Source organism: Balaenoptera acutorostrata, chromosome 5, assembly GCF_949987535.1.
Source record: "Balaenoptera acutorostrata chromosome 5, mBalAcu1.1, whole genome shotgun sequence".
Classification (NCBI taxonomy): Eukaryota; Metazoa; Chordata; class Mammalia; order Artiodactyla; family Balaenopteridae; genus Balaenoptera; species Balaenoptera acutorostrata.
The window spans coordinates 50,943,826-50,962,140 of record NC_080068.1 but is presented as its reverse complement, the minus strand read 5'-3'; the positions used below and the strand labels follow the sequence as shown (position 1 = coordinate 50,962,140).

The following is an 18,315-nucleotide window of genomic DNA, read 5'->3' as shown; positions in this document are numbered from 1 at the left end:
GCAAATAACAATACACTCTGATCAAATGGAGTCTATTCTCGGAACACAAGCTTGGTTTACTATTCAAAAATCATCAGCGTAACTTGCCATATTAATAGATTGAAGAAGAAAATCTACATGGCCACATCAATTAATGAAGAAAAAGCATTTGATGAACTTCAACACACATTCATGTCAGAAACTCTCAGGAATAGAAGGGCTCTACTTCAACCCAGTAAAGAATATCTACAAAAAACCGGCAGTGAACATCATACTTCATGGTGAGAGAATGAATGTTTTCCTCCTAAATTCAAAAGAAGGCCAGAATGTCCTCTTTCATCTCTGCTTTTCAACTTAGTACTGTAGGTACTAGCCAGTGCAGCATGGCAAGAAAAAGAAAGAAAGACACACAGATTAGAAAGGAAGAAATATTCATGTCCATACTCATGGATAGCATGACTGTACTCATGGATAGCATGACTGTCTGCATAGAAAATCCCAAGAAATCTCTAAGAAGCAATTAATAAGTGGCAATTACTTTAACAAAGTCTCAGGATACAAGATCAACACAAAAACATTAGTCATCTTTCCAAATATTAACAATGAACAACTGGAAACCAAAACTAAAAACACAATGCCGGGGCTTCCCTGGTGGCGCAGTGGTTGAGAATCTGCCTGCCAATGCAGGGGACACGGGTTCGAGCCCTGGTCTGGGAAGATCCCACATGCCGTGGAGTGACTAGGCCCGTGAGCCACTACTACTGAGCCTGTGCGTCTGGAGCCTGTGCTCTGCAACAAGAGAGGCCGCGACAGTGAGAGGCCCGCGCACCGCGATGAAGAGTGGCCCCCACTCGTCACAACTAGAGAAAGCCCTCGCACAGAAACGAAGACCCAACACAGACAAACGTAAAAAAAGAAAAATTAAAACAACAACAACAACACAATGCCATACACAATGCTTCCAAAACATGAAATATTTGATTATAAATATTTTAATAGAGGATCTGTATGATACAACCAAACAAGACCTAAATCAATGGAGAGACATATCGCATTCATGGATTGGAAGACTCAACATAATAAAAGGTCAACTTCCAACAGAATTTTTTTGTCAACATGGACAAGCTTATTCTAAAATGTATGAACAAAAGGTAAAGGCAAAGGAACCAGAATAAGTAAAACAATTTTGAGAAAGCAGAATATAGTTAGAGGATATTAAGACCTACTGTAAAGCTATAAGTAAGACAGTGTGCTATTGGTGGAAGGATAGATACATAGTTCAATGAATAGGATAGAGAATACAGAAATAGACACATGCCAATACAACAAACTTTTTTTTTTTTACGTAAGTTAAAAAGCAATATAAAAAGCAAAATCTCTAGTCCTTATAATAACCCTAAAAGGAACACAAATCTGTTAAATGACTAAGCAAGACCATACAGTTAGTGGCAGCACCAGAATCCGAACACAGGTCTACCTACTCTTGCTATGACTGAGCCTCTTCCTCTCCATCTCCTAAATGTCACTCTGAGTTGAAGAGGGGAACGAAATGGGAGGCCACCGTGATGCCACATCCCTGTGCTTTAACAAGTATGTTTCCTTTATATACTGGACCATCTAGTTCAGATTTTATTTGAAGCAAGTTTTGGCTTGCTTCAGTATGTATTTCATTTTCTATTTATTACCCTCTTTCATTCATGGCAGACAGGCTCTAGAGGTCCTGAGAATGTCTGAAACAAAGAATGCTATAAAACACCTTAGTAACTCTCGAAAATGCTAAGTGGACCCTGAATCAAAACTTCAAGTTTCAGAGAACTTACAGCCACTAACGATCTGCAAAACAAACAAATAAACAAACAAACAACCCCACACCCTAGCAACTCTCAACCTTGGATCAAACTACAATCTGTTGGAAGAGGTATTACTGAAAAGAGCTTGAAAGGGCAGCCTAAAAGGCAGAGGGTACAGAACATGGGCCATGTCCCTGTAAAGGGAACATGGTTCATATTATTGTGAATCAAGGGGCTGGTTCACAATACTGGTTATGATGTTCAAAACTGTCAATCAAAGAGAGGTACATTATTATATATTTGCTTGTTGCTATTGCTTTTCTGATTAGAAGATACAGAGTCACTTTAGGTAACTTCCATTTAATTTAATATTTGTCTTCATTTTATATCCAGGTCACATTTTCTACATTAAAATATAATCATGCTGACTCCCTCCACCCCCTACACCCTCAGAGAAAAAAAGTGAAGAACTTTACACAACTTGAAAGAAAGATGGAATGCACAGAGAAGTTGCTATTGCACCCAAGTAACAAAGAACACAGAGAGACCAAACAGTAGACAAGTCAGAAGTGCATAGAAGACAGCTCAGGGCTCGCAGCAGGAAGGAGGAGGAATTAAAAGACTAAAGCTTTTAAATGCTATCACTTGTGCCACAAGATTACCCTGAAAAGGCAGATAGGTCAGAAAGCAGGACCAAACAGGGGATTTTCCAAAGGCTGCTATCTAACAGAGTTTAAAATATCCACAGATTATATATATAAAAACAATTCCATACACAGAAGAGCTTTCTCTTCCCCACCTTGCCTCTAGCATCCGGTCAACACTATAGAAACTTAAAACCACTGTTAGCATGTCCGAATGTAGAACCGATATAGGTTTTTTTCTTTCTTAAAAAATTGTATCCCAACTCTTTCCAACCAACAATTCTATTAATTATTTTCATTATGATTCCTCTGCATGGAAACCCAGTAAGGGATCATCAAGACAGGGCATCTCACTACGATCAGATCAATGCCAGTTGGGCAAAAGCGACAAGATTCTGTGTTACTCAGAGGGAGGGAGAACGGTAAGACACAGGAGTTGAAACTTATCCGCACCAAAGAGGAAAAGGAAACTCCTTTTCTAATCTATTCATTAAACAGGAAACAGCAGGTGGACAGGAAAAGCCGTCTGCCTAGAGCAGACCCAGAGGCACACCGAAATCTAAAAACAAGTGCTCAGCAAAGCATCTTGGCTCGGAGAGGAAGCGTCTTTCAGACCCTATCTTGTCCCTAGTTTGGAGATCAAAGCATCAGAACTTCAGATAGTGATACTCTGGAGGGGGTGGACAGGGAAGGTCTGAGAGACCCAAATAATGAGGACACTAGGCAGCTAACTACACCACTACGTACAAATACACACATCAGTACGAAAACCTCACCTCCAACCCTCAGCTACTTTAAACAAAGCATTGCAGGTCCAGGTTTTCTGAACAGGGGATATTTTAAAGTCTGTTAGCAGTTTAAAACATTGCAACACTGGCACAATATGTTACCTATTCTTTGTTTTTAATTACAGGGCAACACAGTAAACTCCAACACAAAGGTGGGGATGGGGGAGTGCAAAAGGAATAAAGAAAACAGAACCAGTATTTCACAAGAGCATCGAGCCAGCGATGAAGTAGCAGCTACTGCTTTGCAGACTCTCGAGGGTAGAGTTCGCTCAAGGTGCTCTGAGGGATTCTCTTCAGCATTTCTTTGGGGAAGAGTCGGAGCAGTTGCCAGCCAATGTCCAAAGTCTCATAGACAGTGCGGTTTTCGTAAGGACCTTATAAAAAATTGAGACTAGATGAATAAAGGCCAAGTACTTCCAACTTATCAGCGTTCTTCAAAATTTATTGTTATGGGTCTAGCACTGTGAGCATGAAGTATAAAAAAGAGACACAAAGCAGTCAGGTCTCCCAGGACTGGATGTGACCAAATGTGGAAATGAGGGTCTAGACAGTAAGTACCCCTGGGAAACAGAGAAAAGGGAGAAAGTCCGCAGGTGAGACCTTGGGCGCGTGCGTGCGTGCGTGCGTGTGTGTGTGTGTTTAACAACGGGTGGGATCTAAAAACACCCCACTGAATAACGGAAACTAGACCCAGAGTTTTGTCCAGAGAGTAGTGAGGAAAGCAGTTTCCCAGCAACACAGGCTGACCTGAAGGAGGCTAGTACAGATACTTAGAAGGCCTTAAATGCCAATTAAGCACCTGAATAGGTCCACGTGAAAGTTTTCAAACTTGCTATTGCTATTATTATTTTTAATAGCAGAATCATTCTTATCCTGCAAATAAATCTCATTTTTTAACTAAGGAGTTAGAGTGGCTAGAGTTCTGCATTCTTTTCTCTACCAGAATAATTTTTATCTTTTTAAGATATTAAGCTTCTGCATAAATTTTTTTTTTTTTTTTTTTTTTTTTTAGAAAACCCAACAATCCTATGTTCTGGGGATTTTAATAGTACTTAAAAAATGTATCCTACAAATAGAAAAGTGCACAAATCCTAAGTGTGCAGCTGATGCATTATTCCAAAATAAACACATCGTTTGTAAGTATCACTGAGGTCAAAAATAGAGTTTACCAGCATTAGCAGGGGTGGCAGGGAAGAGAGCAAACAAAACAGCTTGAAAGCCCTACACATGCTATGTAATAAAAACCATTATAGACTTTTTAACAGAAGGACAATCAATAAAATTAATACTAAATTTACCCCGGCAATGGCACATAGAGAGTCAGGGAGACTGGTGAAGATGCTGGCACTAACGGCCAAGGATGATGGGACAAAGGTCTAGACTAGGTCTTGGGACACAAAGAGTGGTCAGAGATCAGCAGCTTCAACATCGCCCAGGAACTTGTCAAAATACAGGCTTTCTGGCCCCACCCACACCTACCGAATCACAATCTGCACTTCAACAAGATCCCTGGTAGATTCAAAAGCATATTCAACTTTGAGAAACACTGGCCGAAGTTTTTTTCATAGGAATGGAAAGAGAACAGGATAAGATGTTTCAAAGGAGAACAATGCAAATTAGCAACTATTTGATGACTGGAGAATAAATGAAGAGGCTTAAGAATGCCCAATTCCTGAGCTTGGGCTAACTAGGGTAATGGTCATGCCAGAGGTAGACAGAAATTGAAAAGGGAATTGCTAGGCAGGTGGTCAGTTGGGAAAAGACTTTGGTTCTCACCACGCTGAGCCAGAGAGGATGGCGGCATAAACACAGGCTTCCTAGCTGGAGATGTGGGATTAGAGCTTCAGAAAGAGGGTAAAGGCTCATACACAGCAAGTTAGTCATCAGCATAGGGGAAAAAAAGCACAGAAAGAACAGGTAATTAAGCCTTTGGGAACATTAACAATTAAGAAGCAGGAAGATAAGAAATCAGGAGGATGAAAACGGATGGACTGGGAAAGTCCAAAACCCCCAAAGCCAGAGGAGAGCATTGCAGAGAGGTTAAGAGCGAGGAGAAGTGGCAATGGAGGTAGGAGAGCAGAAGGCCGGTTGTGAGGAAGATAAAAAATAAGACAGGAGCTAAATAAATGGATAAAGAAATTGAAGGTAGAGGGGAAGGAACCAGAGGGCTAAGAACGAAGACATGGCAGGCGGCTGAAAGAACCTCTTCTCTAATCAGAAGGAAAATTGTATGGAGACCAATGTAAATTCTCTCAGACTAGGAAAGAAGTCCTCAAAACTACATATGATGCTGTTTCTATTCATAGGAAAATAGTAATCTTACCCTGAGCAATGAAGTTCCTCTCAAACTTCTGCAGAAATTCCAAGTAAAGCACATCATCTGAGGTAAGGGCTTCTTCTCCAACTACGGCTTTCATGGCCTGCACATCCTTACCAATAGCATAGCATGCATACTAAAGAGAAAAAAAGGTTTACATGAACCTTTATAAACGGTAACGGTACTCTGGGCATTATAAGTGTATTGCTGTAGCTATCTTCACAGTATTTCACATTATTTCCAAACATAATTCACATATGCAAGTATTGGAAAGACTCTATTATACAGCAGTCTCACTAAGGAAGGAGTCTTCAGGCATGCAATACATAGACATTACTAACACTCTACAAAAAATACACTCCCTCAATATATCAATGAGCTTCCATTTTGTAGAGCATTTAAAAATCACAACTTACACAATAGGAGAAATCCATCTCTAAATTCTATTCCAAAAAAAATATCTGGGTTATCAGTAGGTTTATTTATCATTTCTACTTTAAGGTCAAATGTATTTTTCTTTAATTATGCTTGGTATACAATCTCAGGACCATAGAAACCAAGGATTTCATAGAATATACACAGCTGTATCCCTTAGCGTTCTGGTGATTGCCTAATATGTTAAACAAAAAATTAGTTAGAATAGTCTTTCAGAAATACTCTATAATAAAGGTTACTAATAAAAACTTAATCGTCTTATGCCTTTTTAATTTAAAAACTACCTCATACAGCATTAGAGGTGGGTTTCAAGCATGTGATCTTTAATCTTTGTCATGAGCAGTTATCCTTATGAAAAAGACTGTTTGGCTCTAATAAATGTTTCCGTATTCCAGTATTCTATATTATATATTCTATATTAAAATTCTACTTTGATGGGGGGAGAAGAAAAGTGATATGGAAGAAAGACAAGAGGTATAAGACAGCAGCATGAACTGAGAAAGTATTCATTTCTTTGAACACAATCCTGGAGAAAACATACGTACCAGCTGGTTAGATACATCGGCGTGATCCTTTCTGGTCATACCTTCTCCAGTAGCAGACTTCATTCACCGAGACAACGAGGGCAGCACATTAATAGGCGGGTAAATCTTGGGTAAAAGGGGAAGGGGGAAAATATTATATTTAAGTACAAAATTCAAGCTTTACTGGTAGTAAAGGAGGATTTTGAAACTCATCTTTATTGCTTAAATTGCATAAAACTGCTACATTTGTTTCCTAGATGATTCCTAATATCTCTTCCTGGTAAAAAAAGGAAGTAAGAAACATTGTACAGGTTAAGATTTCTTTTTGAGAATCAAATCCAAAAAGTAAAATCTACAAAACAGTACAAGATTCTATTAAAAAACGGAATTTTCAACATCTGCCTACAGTAGCAAATCCAAATGGTCTTCTGAACTCTGGCTCATAAAATCACACATAAAAAGATTAACAATAATTTCACCTAAAAGCTGATATCAGAAGCTGGCATCTACTAAAGAACCAATAAAAAATCTGTTTTTGATTATTCAGTCATAAAAAAGAATGAAATCTTGCTGTTTGCAACATCATGGATGGACCTTTAGGGCACTATGCTAAGCGAAATAAGCCAGACAGAAAAAGATAAATACCATATCATCTCACATATATGGGACCTTAAAAAACAAACAAAAAAATGTCAAGCTCACAGATAGAGAACAGACTGGTGGCTGCCTGAGGCAGGGGATGAGTGAGCCAAATGGGTGAGGGAGGTTCAAAGGTACAAACTTCCAGTTATAAAATGAGTAAGTCATGGGGATGGAACTTTCACAGCATGGTGACTATGTACGTTAATAATACTGTATTGCATATTTAAAGGTAGCTAGAAGAGTGGCTCTTCAAAATTCTCATCACAAGAAAAAAAGTGTTGTAACTATGTGAGGTGGTGGATGTTAAGTGGACTTATTGTGGTGATCACTCTGCAACATATACAAACATCAAATCATGACATTATACACCTGCGACCGATGTAATGTTACGTCAATTATACCTCAATTAAAAAAATTTTAACAATAAAAGACAAAGAAAAAACTCTGAAAAATCTGTTCTTGTATTAATAACAAAAGTGTGTGTGTTTAACAACGGGTGGGATCTAAAAACACTCCACGGAATAATGGAAACGAGACCCAGAGTTTTGTCCAGAGACTAGTGAGAAGAGCAGTTTCCCAGCAACACAGGCTGACCTGAAGGAGGCTAGTACAGATACTTAGAAGGCCTTAAATGCCAATTAAGCACCTGAATAGGTCCACGTGCAAGTTTTCAAACTTGCTATTGCTATTATTATTTTTAATAGCATCAGTCTTATCCTGCAAATAAATCTCATTTTTTAACTAAGGAGTTAGAGTGGCTAGAGTTCTGCATTCTTTTCTCTACCAGAATAATTTTTATTATTATATATATTATTATTATATGTGACCTGGAGGGAGTCACTCACTCTTTGAGACCTTGTTACAGGGAAGAACCAAATCTGACTACACGTTGGATCTGTTTCTTTGACTTTAACCTTTGCCTTCCGCTGCTTTTGTTCACTAAAAGGATACTTTCTGTACATAATGGCCTGCCTCGGGGGAACCCTGTTCCTCTGCCTGAATGTTAAACCAAAGTGCCTTTGTTCAGGGAAACATACGGACTCTGTCCACCTGTGGATGGCTGCAATTAAAAAGAAATTAACACATCCCCTCCCTGAGGCTGGCCATTCCAGGGGATATTCGCAAAACTTACGGCCCTTTTACTTTACCTCCTCATCTCCTCCCCATCTCTGTGCTATAAAAGAAACTAGCATCCAAACCCCGATGAGATGGTTATTTTGAGACTTTAATCTGCCGTCTTCTCGGTCTGCTGGCTTTCCGAATAAAGTCGTATTCTTTCCCTCAGTGCGTCATCTCTGATTTATTGGCCTGTCGTGTGGCAAGCACAGCAAGCTTGGACTCGGTAACAACCTTAGTTTATCCGGATGCGGGTGCTTTGTACCAGGTGAACTCTAAAGTTTTCCCTTCTGTAGATAAGTTTACCTCAACACGTTCCAGAAGGTAAAAGAATCATCTCTCCTTCTGCTTGATTAAAGTAAGCAAACATCTACCTAAAGTGCACTTAAAATATTTGCTTTCCAGACATTTATGTAATATATTCCGCCATGAAAATCTCAAGTTGTGGTCAATGTGTTGGAAAAAGTATGCACTTAATCCGTATTTCCAGTTTGGGTTTATGGCTTCTTGGTGGAAGCAAGTCAGGAGAGTCAAAAGCAGAAAGAGATAACCATCTCCGTGTTTCCCACCACCTTCTCCTACAGCAAGAGGGAACCCACCTGCCCCATGGCTGAGCACAACTACACCACACAGGAACTCACAGCGCCTGGCCCTGAAATAATCCGAAACCCAGGGCCAATGCAGATCTGTGAAACTGGGTCCTAAATGCTGCTTTTAATTGACATGCTTCTGTTATCTGTATTGTTTAGACAGCTGCAACGTAAGCATGATAGAAACATTGTTGAAATCAAGTATTTTTCAAACACATTGCTACAGTTATAGGCTTTTACTTTTTTTTTTCCCTCCTGCTTGAAATATTATTAATCTAGGATGGAACACAGCTCACCCTTCCTGTGTAGCGAAAGTACAGCTCAAGTTTCTCAATACTCTTTCTTTCCCAATCTTTCTAAATGATCAGGAAGAAAACATTTTAGAAGACATCTGGGAACATATCTTTTGCTGGCAAAGATGTTGAAAACAGAGAAAAAGTCCGAAGAAAATTACTTCCAATGACATCAAGACCATATTTTGAAATTGTTACCGACCAGGGTTCTTGGCGTCCTTAAACAATCAAAATTGATCAAAGGCCAGACAAGAAATTCAGGCAAGGCTTTATTGGGGCCCCTGCTGCAGCAGGGGGGAGCGAGAACAAACAACAGGCTCCTTTGCTTGCGTGCTCCCTAAGCGGGGGCGAGCTTGCTGCTTAGATGGCAGTGGTCCCCAAACCTTTTTGGCACCAGGGACCGGTTTCATGGAAGACCATTTTTCCACGGACCGGCAGGGGGTGGGGTGGGGGGATGTTTCAGGCAGTAATGTGAGCGATGGGGAGCAGGAGATGAAGCTTTACTCGCTCCCCTGCCACTCACCTCCTGCTGTGCAGCCTGATTCCTACCAGGCTGCGGCCTGGGGGTTGGGGACCCCTGTTATATGGCATGAGGGCAGGGGTGTGTCCAGGGGTCGGGCCAGAAGGGTGGCTTAAGTGGTTTGCCCACCGCTTAGGTGGTGGTGTGTGCAGGGGGCACGTGCAGTACCCTGCTTTTGCTCTGGGATCTTCAAAAGTGGCAGTTGGGTTTTTTGGTCTCTTTGTATCTTTTGTCCAGAATTTGCCCCAACTGGGCCTGCACGTCGTTATTTTTAGTCCCATACAGTTTCTTTGTTATTTCGTTGCTTGAGGAGAGGTGTGTCGAGGTGCAAGCACTGCAACACTGCAGCAAAGGGCCCCAGGTCCCAGCAAAGGGTCCCAGGTCCCAGCCTGTCTCAAAATCAATATATGGCTGTTGAAAACAATACTAGAACACTGCAAATAAAAGTATGTTATTTGATACATGGCACAAATTTAGTTCTGACAAATGAATTGGCTTCTAAACTTCAAGAGTAACACAAAAGAAGAAAATGAAGTATGGTTAGTGTTATTAAGGAATGCCTCAAAGGAGTGCTGGGTAGTGGGCATATTCTATCAGCAGCTTCAAGGAATTAAATAAATTAATGAAATTAAAGGAATTAAAGTGTTTAACTGTGAGTCTAGACTGTTTTAGGACTACTGGGAGAATAGCACTAACCCAGTGGCCTCCTGTATATGTTGAAAATAGTAATATGCAAATTGGGTCATTTGTACAAAATTTAGGAAAACTTCTCATTAAGAAGTTCCATTGACTTAAATTGATACCAATATGTGTTTAGTTCAACATTCAACTACTTCAAATGGTAGGGAATTCCTTTAACCTACTGTTATGTTGAAGCCCTAACCCCCAGTACCTCAGAATGTGACTGTATTTGGAGAAAGGGTCTTTAAAGAGGTGATTAAGATAAAAGGAGACCATTAGGGTGGGTCCTAATCCAATCTGACTGGTGTCCTTACTAGAAGAGGAAATCTGGACACAGAGAAGCACCAGGGAAGTGTGCACACGGAGGAAAGACCATGTGAGGACACAGCAAGAAGACAGTCATTTGTCAGCCAGGGAGAGAGGCCTCAGAAGAAACCAACCCTGCCAACACCTCGATCTGGGACCTCTAGCTACCAGAACTGTGAGAAAATAAATTTCTGTTGTTTAACCGTCTGAATGTGGCATTTTGTTACTGCAGCCCGAGGAAAATAATACTCTTAGCTTCTGGATTGGCCTGTGGTGGCCTTGCTGAGTGACTGGGATCGGTGAGTCCCTTCCGGCTCAGCCACAATCCGTTATACTCATGACCCTCAGGGTCTCACAAGGTTTGTACGCTGGGTGGATGCCATGTTGGCTACCACTCTCTAAGTCGGCCTTATTTCCAAAGGAGTTTAAGTTCCTCCTCAGACCATCACTGACCAGTCTAGTTCTGGCAAGCAGAAGGCACTCGGTGGCATTGTTGAAATTCAGGAAGTTTTCAAGTTTAATTGTGTCTGCCAGTTGAATTCCCGGAAGAGTTTGTGTCTGAGAAGGACCACGATGGTACCTCCTAGCTAACTCAGACCATCCTTAACCACATTCCACACCGTCCGTGCCTAACAGACACTTGTTCACTGACTCAATTTTCAGGGCCAACTGGTCATTTCTAGGCCTTTCCATTCTTTCTAGCACAGGCTCCTTGTTTTTTCCTATAGAGAGGGCCAGTTCAGAGGTGTCCTCTATGAGTCATCACTCTTAAGGACTCAGGGAAATCACCCTGAGTCCTTAGTTTTGAAATGTGGCGTCACTTATTTTTGAAATGTGACAGATTAAGCGCCTTACTAGGGAATGACCATTTCTTAGGTAATGAATGAAGGGCCTTGGTCGTGCCCTCCTCAGGAGCAGAGCCTCCAGAGCTTCAGAAGGACTTGGTGTGTTCTGTCCACCTTAGCACAGGACCATGCTGGTATTTTCATGTAAGAAACTAAGGGTGTTAAATCAGATCATCTTATTAAAATAATAGAATATAAGATTGAAGGTAAGAAAGACTGAAGGAAAGGAAGAAAAAAAATCAGAACCAAAAGAGAGAACAGTGATAACATCGCAGGCCTGAGTCACCATCCTGAGAAAGGCTTGCTGGTGTCTAGGCACCTGAATTTTGGGAGGGCTTTCACCACTCCCAGAATTGAGAAGAGTGGCTCACTGCTGCCTAAGATGTTTATGCAAACAATGTGGGTGGTGCTGAACACTTGCTTTCCTTCTGGAATCTGGGATTTTGATATGTACCAGGGAGAGGGTGCCTACATGACCATCCCCCATAAAAGCCTGGGCTCCTCGGCTGAGGCTAAGCTCCCCTGGTTGGCAACATTTCCCACATGTTGTCCTCACGGCTGGAGGACTGAAGCGTGTCCTGTGTGGTTCCACCGGCAGAGGACTCGAGGGAGCTTGCCTCTGGTTCCCTCCAGACTTTGGTCCACTTGCCTTTTCCTTTGTTGACTGTACTTTGTGTCCTGCTGCTGTAGTAAATCACAGCTGTGAATATAACGCTAGGCTGATTCCTATGAGTCCTTCCAGTGAATCATGGAGCCTGGGAGTGGCGTGGGGGACCCCAATACAGGAGTGATCACGGAGAACTGCCAGAGGCAAAGAACCCAGAGTGGAATGCAGCCTGGAGACATTCCCTATAGGACACAAGTCACCTCACCTCCATGAGAACTGCACAGAACAAGCTCTTAAGATAGCATCCTCCTTTCCACCTGTCACAGATGGGCCTTTCATAATAACAGGAGATCTGTTCTGCATTTCCACACTTTCAAGTAACAATCACAGGTCACAGGAAGACGCGTGACACAACATACTTATGTATTCCAAGCGCTTTATCTAGTAACAGGGCAACTCTACGAGGCTTTCTCAAGATTTGGCTCTTTCGGTGATTTCATTGCTTCTGAGAATGAGATGATTATCTTGTGCTCAATAAAACATACAAACAGATAAATGTGTTAATGTCTTTACTAACTGTTAGATTTGGGTAGACTAGTATAGGCTATGTGTGGTAGGATTAATTCTTAGATTTGCCAAAGTCCAAAAGAAGAGAGCCAGGTAAGCATCAAACTTCACACGTGTCATCACAAGAAAAAGAATGTGTAACAATGTGAAGTGATGTTTGTTAACTAAACTCACTGTGGTAATCATTTCACAATATATACATACATCAGATCATTAGGTTGTACACTTTAAACTTACACCATGTCATGTGTCAATTACGTCTCAATAAAACTGGAAAATAAATTTCACGCTAATGGTAGACATCTTGAACAAAAATTCCATTTTCAAATAATTTGTGAGGAAGAGTGAAAGCCACTGAACAACTAAACCCTTCTGAGACATTCCGTATGGATTTTTAACCTCTTTCAAGAGGCTAACTGTCCATTTTAATATTAGGGAAAAGTAGACAATCCTGCAACAGTGGAATGAAAAATTCCTCCATTCAAAATTTTCTTCTCAAATCAGAATATTTAGATTTATCCTACACTATGTTTGTAAGGGAAACATACTTACTACCACAAGATTTTGCTCTCATTTATGCAAAAAATAGTAGCTCTCTTACAGTGTTTGTCACAATTCCGATTTCAGAGGAAGTGTTAACTTAAATAGGATTTAGCCAAATATGTTTAAAAATATGTCAAGATCGGGACTTCCCCGGTGGTCCAGTGATTAAGACTTTGCCTTCCAATGAAGGGGGTGCAGGTTCAATCCCTGGTCAGGGAGCTAAGATCCCACATGCCTCAGGGCCAGAAAAGCAAAACATAAAACAGAAGCAATATTGTAACAAGTTCAATAAGGACTTTAAAAATGTCCACATCAAAAAGCTCTTTAAAAAAAATATGTCAAGATCAAACAGCTGTTTTTAAACTAATTGTGTATTTAAAGCTGTTTTGGTAGTTTTAGTGACAAAATAGAGATGCTTTTTTCTCAGCATTTTAAATTTGAGTTAGCAATACTGTTAAACCAAAATGATTAGGGTCATACGGTTCACACTGTAATTTCAAAATTAACTCTTACACAAGAGAAGTTAATCTTAGAATAGGACAAAGAAATATACATTTGAAAACTAAGTTTAAGTAAATGTGAAATAAGTCCTTTGCAACATATAATTGCCATTTCATAAGAAAAGTAAAAGGCTGTGTGTTAGTCAGAGCAGAGGTAAGACAATTCTCCATGGGTTTCTCACATTTCTGCACATCTCACAAACAGAAGCACCGACAGCCCTTTATTCTCAGCTATCTTTCCAAGGATGTTTAGATAGAAAACAGCCTTGTAAGATAATGTCTTCTTCCAGAGGTAAGGGCAAGCATGCTCACCTCCCAAAAGATTCTGGTTCCCTGAACTCTTGTCTTATAACCCGCTGTGCGTGCAGGCATCCATCTGGGCCTGTCCACACAGCCCCTGTGTGCCTCAGGGTCAAGGAGAACCAAGGCAAATATTCGGATGCCCATGCTGGCTGCAGTGGTTTATGAGTAACCAAGTAAGTAATAGAGTCCTTTGTTTCTGACCCATAAGTCTTCTGTCTTCTACCTGCATCCATGGAAAACGGCAGCTTAACTTGTTGCAAATAGGGCAAAATCTCAGATACTCCAAAGTTCTGGATGGAAAGATTAAAGTTCATCTCTCAGAAGACTTACTATAGAATGCATATGAAAAGGTCTATGACTAAATAATCTATTTATTTCAGGTCACTATGCAAACATTTATATATTTTAACATATTGATCTGCTCAATATGTTAAAATGTATATGTATGTTTGTGCTCTTTTGTTTTTTATTGATGCATGGTTAGAAATTCTTCTTTGTTTCCTTTTTAAAAATGGTATGTATTGCATTGTTTTTTGATAGAAAATAACAAGAAAAAAAATGTAGTCTGGGGTCTCACTAGTCAGAAAATCCCTGGTGACATGAAAAATAAATAATAGACATAGGCACACTTGGCTAGAAAATTCAAATAGTACAGAAAAGCTTAAAGAACACAGAAGCCACTCTTTCCAACCCAGCACCAACTTAACCATTTTTATGGTTTATTAAAATTGTCTGGGCTTCCCTGGTGGCGCAGTGGTGGAGAGTCTGCCTGCCGATGCAGGGGACACGGGTTCCAGCCCTGGTCTGGGAAGATCCCACATGCCGCGGAGCAGCTGGGCCCGTGAGCCACAACTACTGAGCCTGCGCGTCTGGAGCCTGTGCTCCGCAGCAAGAGAGGCCGCGATAGTGAGAGGCTCGCGCACCACGATGAAGAGTGGCCCCGGCTCGCCGCAACTGGAGAAAGCCCTCGCACAGAAACGAAGACCCAACACAGCCAAAAATAAATAAATAAATAATTAAATAATTATTTTTTTTAAAAAAAAGGAAGGAAATTCTGACGCATGCTACAATATAGATGAAACTTGAAGACATTATGCTAAGTGATGTAAAGCAGTCACAAAAATGCAAATACTATATTATGAGATATCCAGAGTAGTCAAACGCATAGAAACAGTAAGTACAACATGGCGGATGCCAGGGAGTAGGGAGACAGAGAAATGGAGAGTTGTTTGATGTGTATAGATTTTCAGCTTTGCAGGGTGAAAAAGTTCTGGAGATTGGTTACATATCCATGTGAATATATTTAACACTATTGAATTGAACACTTAAAAATGATTAACATGGTCATTGTTATGTGTATTTTACCACAATTTAAAATTTTTTAAAATCAAGTTCCAAAAAAAAGAAAGAAAAAAAAAAACCTTTACCCAGATATCACCTGCCTCCTCCCCTCTAGTGTGAATTAACTACTCCTTTCTTCATGGCCCCACTTAATTCCTGCACATACCTCTAGTAGCGTCTTATCACATTTTTGGTAATTCTTTGTTTGACAGGATAAGGGTTACTGTCCCATGAGTGAGATGAATACCCATCCACTTCTAGGCTCTTGACCAGAAGCTAAGAAAATATACTAGGGTCTTTAGTAAGATGGAGAAAAGAGACAGTAGCCCTGACGGCATAATATGCCACAGGGGATACTCAAGAGTATACCTTGTATGTGTAGAGGTGTCACTCTGAGGCTAGATCTGGAGGGGCTAATGTCCTTCAGCCATCCTTCTGTAAGCAGCATCTGAAAGGCCTGAAGAGCACGTCCTCCCACCTCCAACAGATGAAAACATCTCCTTCTCTATCATGAGTCCAACCAACTGAAATGATTGGCCACACCCAGTCTGACCTGTTGGCAGGAAGAGAGGAAGATACTCATTTCAGATAGAGCCAAGATAAAGTAGCTTATGTAACAGACAAGGTACTCTGGGGCCACATAAAGAACTGTTTTGCTGCCTCCCCTGAACTCTTTGTATGTACACTTGATGCCTAACAAGATTTTTTTTTTTTTTTTTTTTTCTGATAACGGACTGGACCTTCCTACCCTTCCCAGTTCATAGCCAAGAGGTAACACTTGTTTGATCTGTCTTCCCTCCTAGATGAGGAGCTCCTTTAGGGCATGGACCACACCTTATTCGTCTTCGTATCCCCTGTGTGCACCAGTGTTGGCACATAGCAGGACTGGTACACACGGCCTGCCCAACAAAGGACTGAATGGTTAGAGTGAGGGTGTGGTGAGTCATTACAATAATCCAGAGAGAGGCTTTTGACAGAGCAACTACTCCACCCCTAGAGAAAGGACAGTCTGAATAGAGAACCACAGGGAAGATGTGGGTCTGGTGGCTGTGGGGAGCAGAGGGGGCATGAGAAGAAAAAGTGGTTCGTTATAAAGCCAAGGCTGAGCAGGCTGATGAAGTTTATGCCCTCAAGTCTCATGTTCTGTTGTCTCACTGGTCTAATGACGGGGCCGGCGTTTATCTGGTCGTCGGGCAAGTGTCCCTTCATTCTATAATTTCAGCTCCAACTAAAGCAACACCGTAACACTGGCTCAGTGGCCACCATTCCACAAGCCACATACGTTGCTTCAGTTTTAAATTAGGTATTGTTTTTTCTGGCTGATTGGACTGATTCTGGTCTACTAACAATGAGATGCTCATGTATGGCTCTTTCATGTAGTCAGTCCTTGGTAATGTTTTTCCCTCTCTTGTAACGCTGGAAAGGATTCCTAACAAGTTGATCCAAAAATCAGCTTTCTTTGTCAACATAATGGTATCCTTTCAAACTCACATTTATAGACTTTGCAAGCTGGAAAGAAGAACAAAGCTTACTTCCTGGTAAGGAAATTTGTCCCCAGAGGACGGAGTTGGGTCACAGTGAATTAGAAGTAGAATCCAGAGCCCCTAGCTTCCATTCGTGGCCCCTGTCCTTCTGCTATCCGCCGCAGGTGCAGCCACAGCTGCTTGGGACACGGCCAGCTCGCCCTCCTCTGCACTTCGGTGCGATCAGGGCTCCCTCTGGAGAGCTCTAAATTATCCGCGTTGGGAGGGGAGGATTGAGCAGACACGATTCTTCTGAGGTTAAGTTTCCTTGGAATATGCCAGGTGATGTTTTTCTAAAGCTCCATCTCAACGGTGCTGACTTCGAGGCTTAGCAGACCGTGCAGAAACGCACTAGTTAGCGGAGAATTTGCCACAAACAGCTGCGTGGCCGATGGGCCGCGCAGTGGCGGCGCACTACTGTATACTAACCAGCCCCCAAACCATTTATTCATCATCTAATAGGCATTATTTGAGCCCCTACTGTGTGTCTGGCTGCAAGCTGTCCAATAAGGAGTTGAGCGGCTCGGGGCTTTGTGACCACCTAGAGGGGTGGGATAGGGAGGGTGGGAGGGAGACGCAAGAGGGAGGGGATATGGGGATATATGTATACGTATAGCTGATTCACTTTGTTATACAGCAGCAACTGACACACCACATTGTAAAGCAATTATACTCCAGTAAAGGTGTTTTATAAAAATAAAAAAAAAAAAAAGAGTTGAGCGGCTGCCTGCAACCCGCCCCCCCCCCCCCAGGCCCAAGGAGCCATAGGAACCGGGAGACACAGGGACTTGTGATTCTCAACTCAGATCTGGCCTTACCTTGTGTTGCGACCTGGGGCAAGTATTGTAAATCCTCCAGCCCGTAGCTTCAAAGCAAAAAGAAGTCTTTTCAAAAGGGAAGGGTATTTCTGGGAACCGGAGAAACAGACAACAGCTGCAGAAGTGCTGTGAGCCCCTCTGCAGGCTCCCTGACCCGGGAACCACCGCTTACCCACCCGCGGGCGGAGGCTGCCCGCTGCCTGCCGAGCAGGCTGCCCCGTCCGGCCCCGGGGAGCCCGGGCAGCGGAGGCCCAGGGGGCGCCTTTCTCTTTAAGAGCCCCACAGGCGATGCTGATTGGCTGTAGCTATGCGGGTCTTTCTTCCCAGCTCCCTCCCTCGGAGCGCTCCCTCCTCCGCCGCTTTCTCGGCTTTTTCCACACCCCCCACCCCCACCCCGCTGCGTACCCTCCAGCCCCTGGCGCTCGCCTCTGGTTCCTCGCCGCAGAGTTCAGCCCCAGCAGCGGTAGGGGCGACTCGCTAGCAATAGATGCCGGGCGCCAAGATTTGCACCCTTAAGCCGCGCTGAACTCCAGAAGAAGAGAGAAGGAAGCAGAGAAGCCCCGGGAAGGCGGGGACGGGAGGTGCGGAAATCCCCGCCTAAAAGGCAGAAGCCGTCGCCCCCACCAGAGAGCTCTGCGCCGGC

The 18,315-nt window shown here is 42.2% G+C and overlaps 1 protein-coding gene across 2 annotated transcripts; it reads right to left on the bottom strand.

Moving 5' to 3' along the window:
- Positions 1-3,017: 3,017 nt before the first annotated feature.
- LOC130708220 (V-type proton ATPase subunit B, brain isoform-like) lies at positions 3,018-17,899 on the bottom strand. 2 transcript variants are annotated; one of them, XR_009008322.1, is made up of 5 exons: positions 17,673-17,899; positions 15,701-15,884; positions 6,499-6,603; positions 5,525-5,654; positions 3,018-3,575 (listed from the first exon to the last, which is right to left on the bottom strand). XR_009008322.1 is itself a non-coding variant. In XM_057546468.1 (4 exons), the coding sequence occupies exons 2-4, from the start codon at positions 6,559-6,561 to the stop codon at positions 3,436-3,438; spliced, it is 333 nt and encodes a 110-aa protein (XP_057402451.1). In that variant the 5' UTR covers positions 6,562-6,603; positions 9,642-9,660; the 3' UTR covers positions 3,018-3,435. The 2 variants fall into 2 exon arrangements, 1 of the variants encoding a protein (XP_057402451.1); XM_057546468.1 differs by lacking the exons at positions 15,701-15,884; positions 17,673-17,899 and adding an exon at positions 9,642-9,660.
- Between the last annotated feature and the right edge of the window lie 416 nt (positions 17,900-18,315).

Excerpts from the sequence above, each read along its gene's own strand:
- LOC130708220 (XM_057546468.1), bottom strand. The coding sequence starts at position 6,561 with ATGAAGTCTGCTACTGGAGAAGGTATGACCAGAAAGGATCACGCCGAT. Across the intron at positions 5,655-6,498 it reads CCGATGTATCTAACCAGCTG|TATGCATGCTATGCTATTGG; the intron begins GTACGTATGTTT and ends TTTTCTCTTTAG. Across the intron at positions 3,576-5,524 it reads GAGGAACTTCATTGCTCAGG|GTCCTTACGAAAACCGCACT; the intron begins GTAAGATTACTA and ends ATTTTTTATAAG.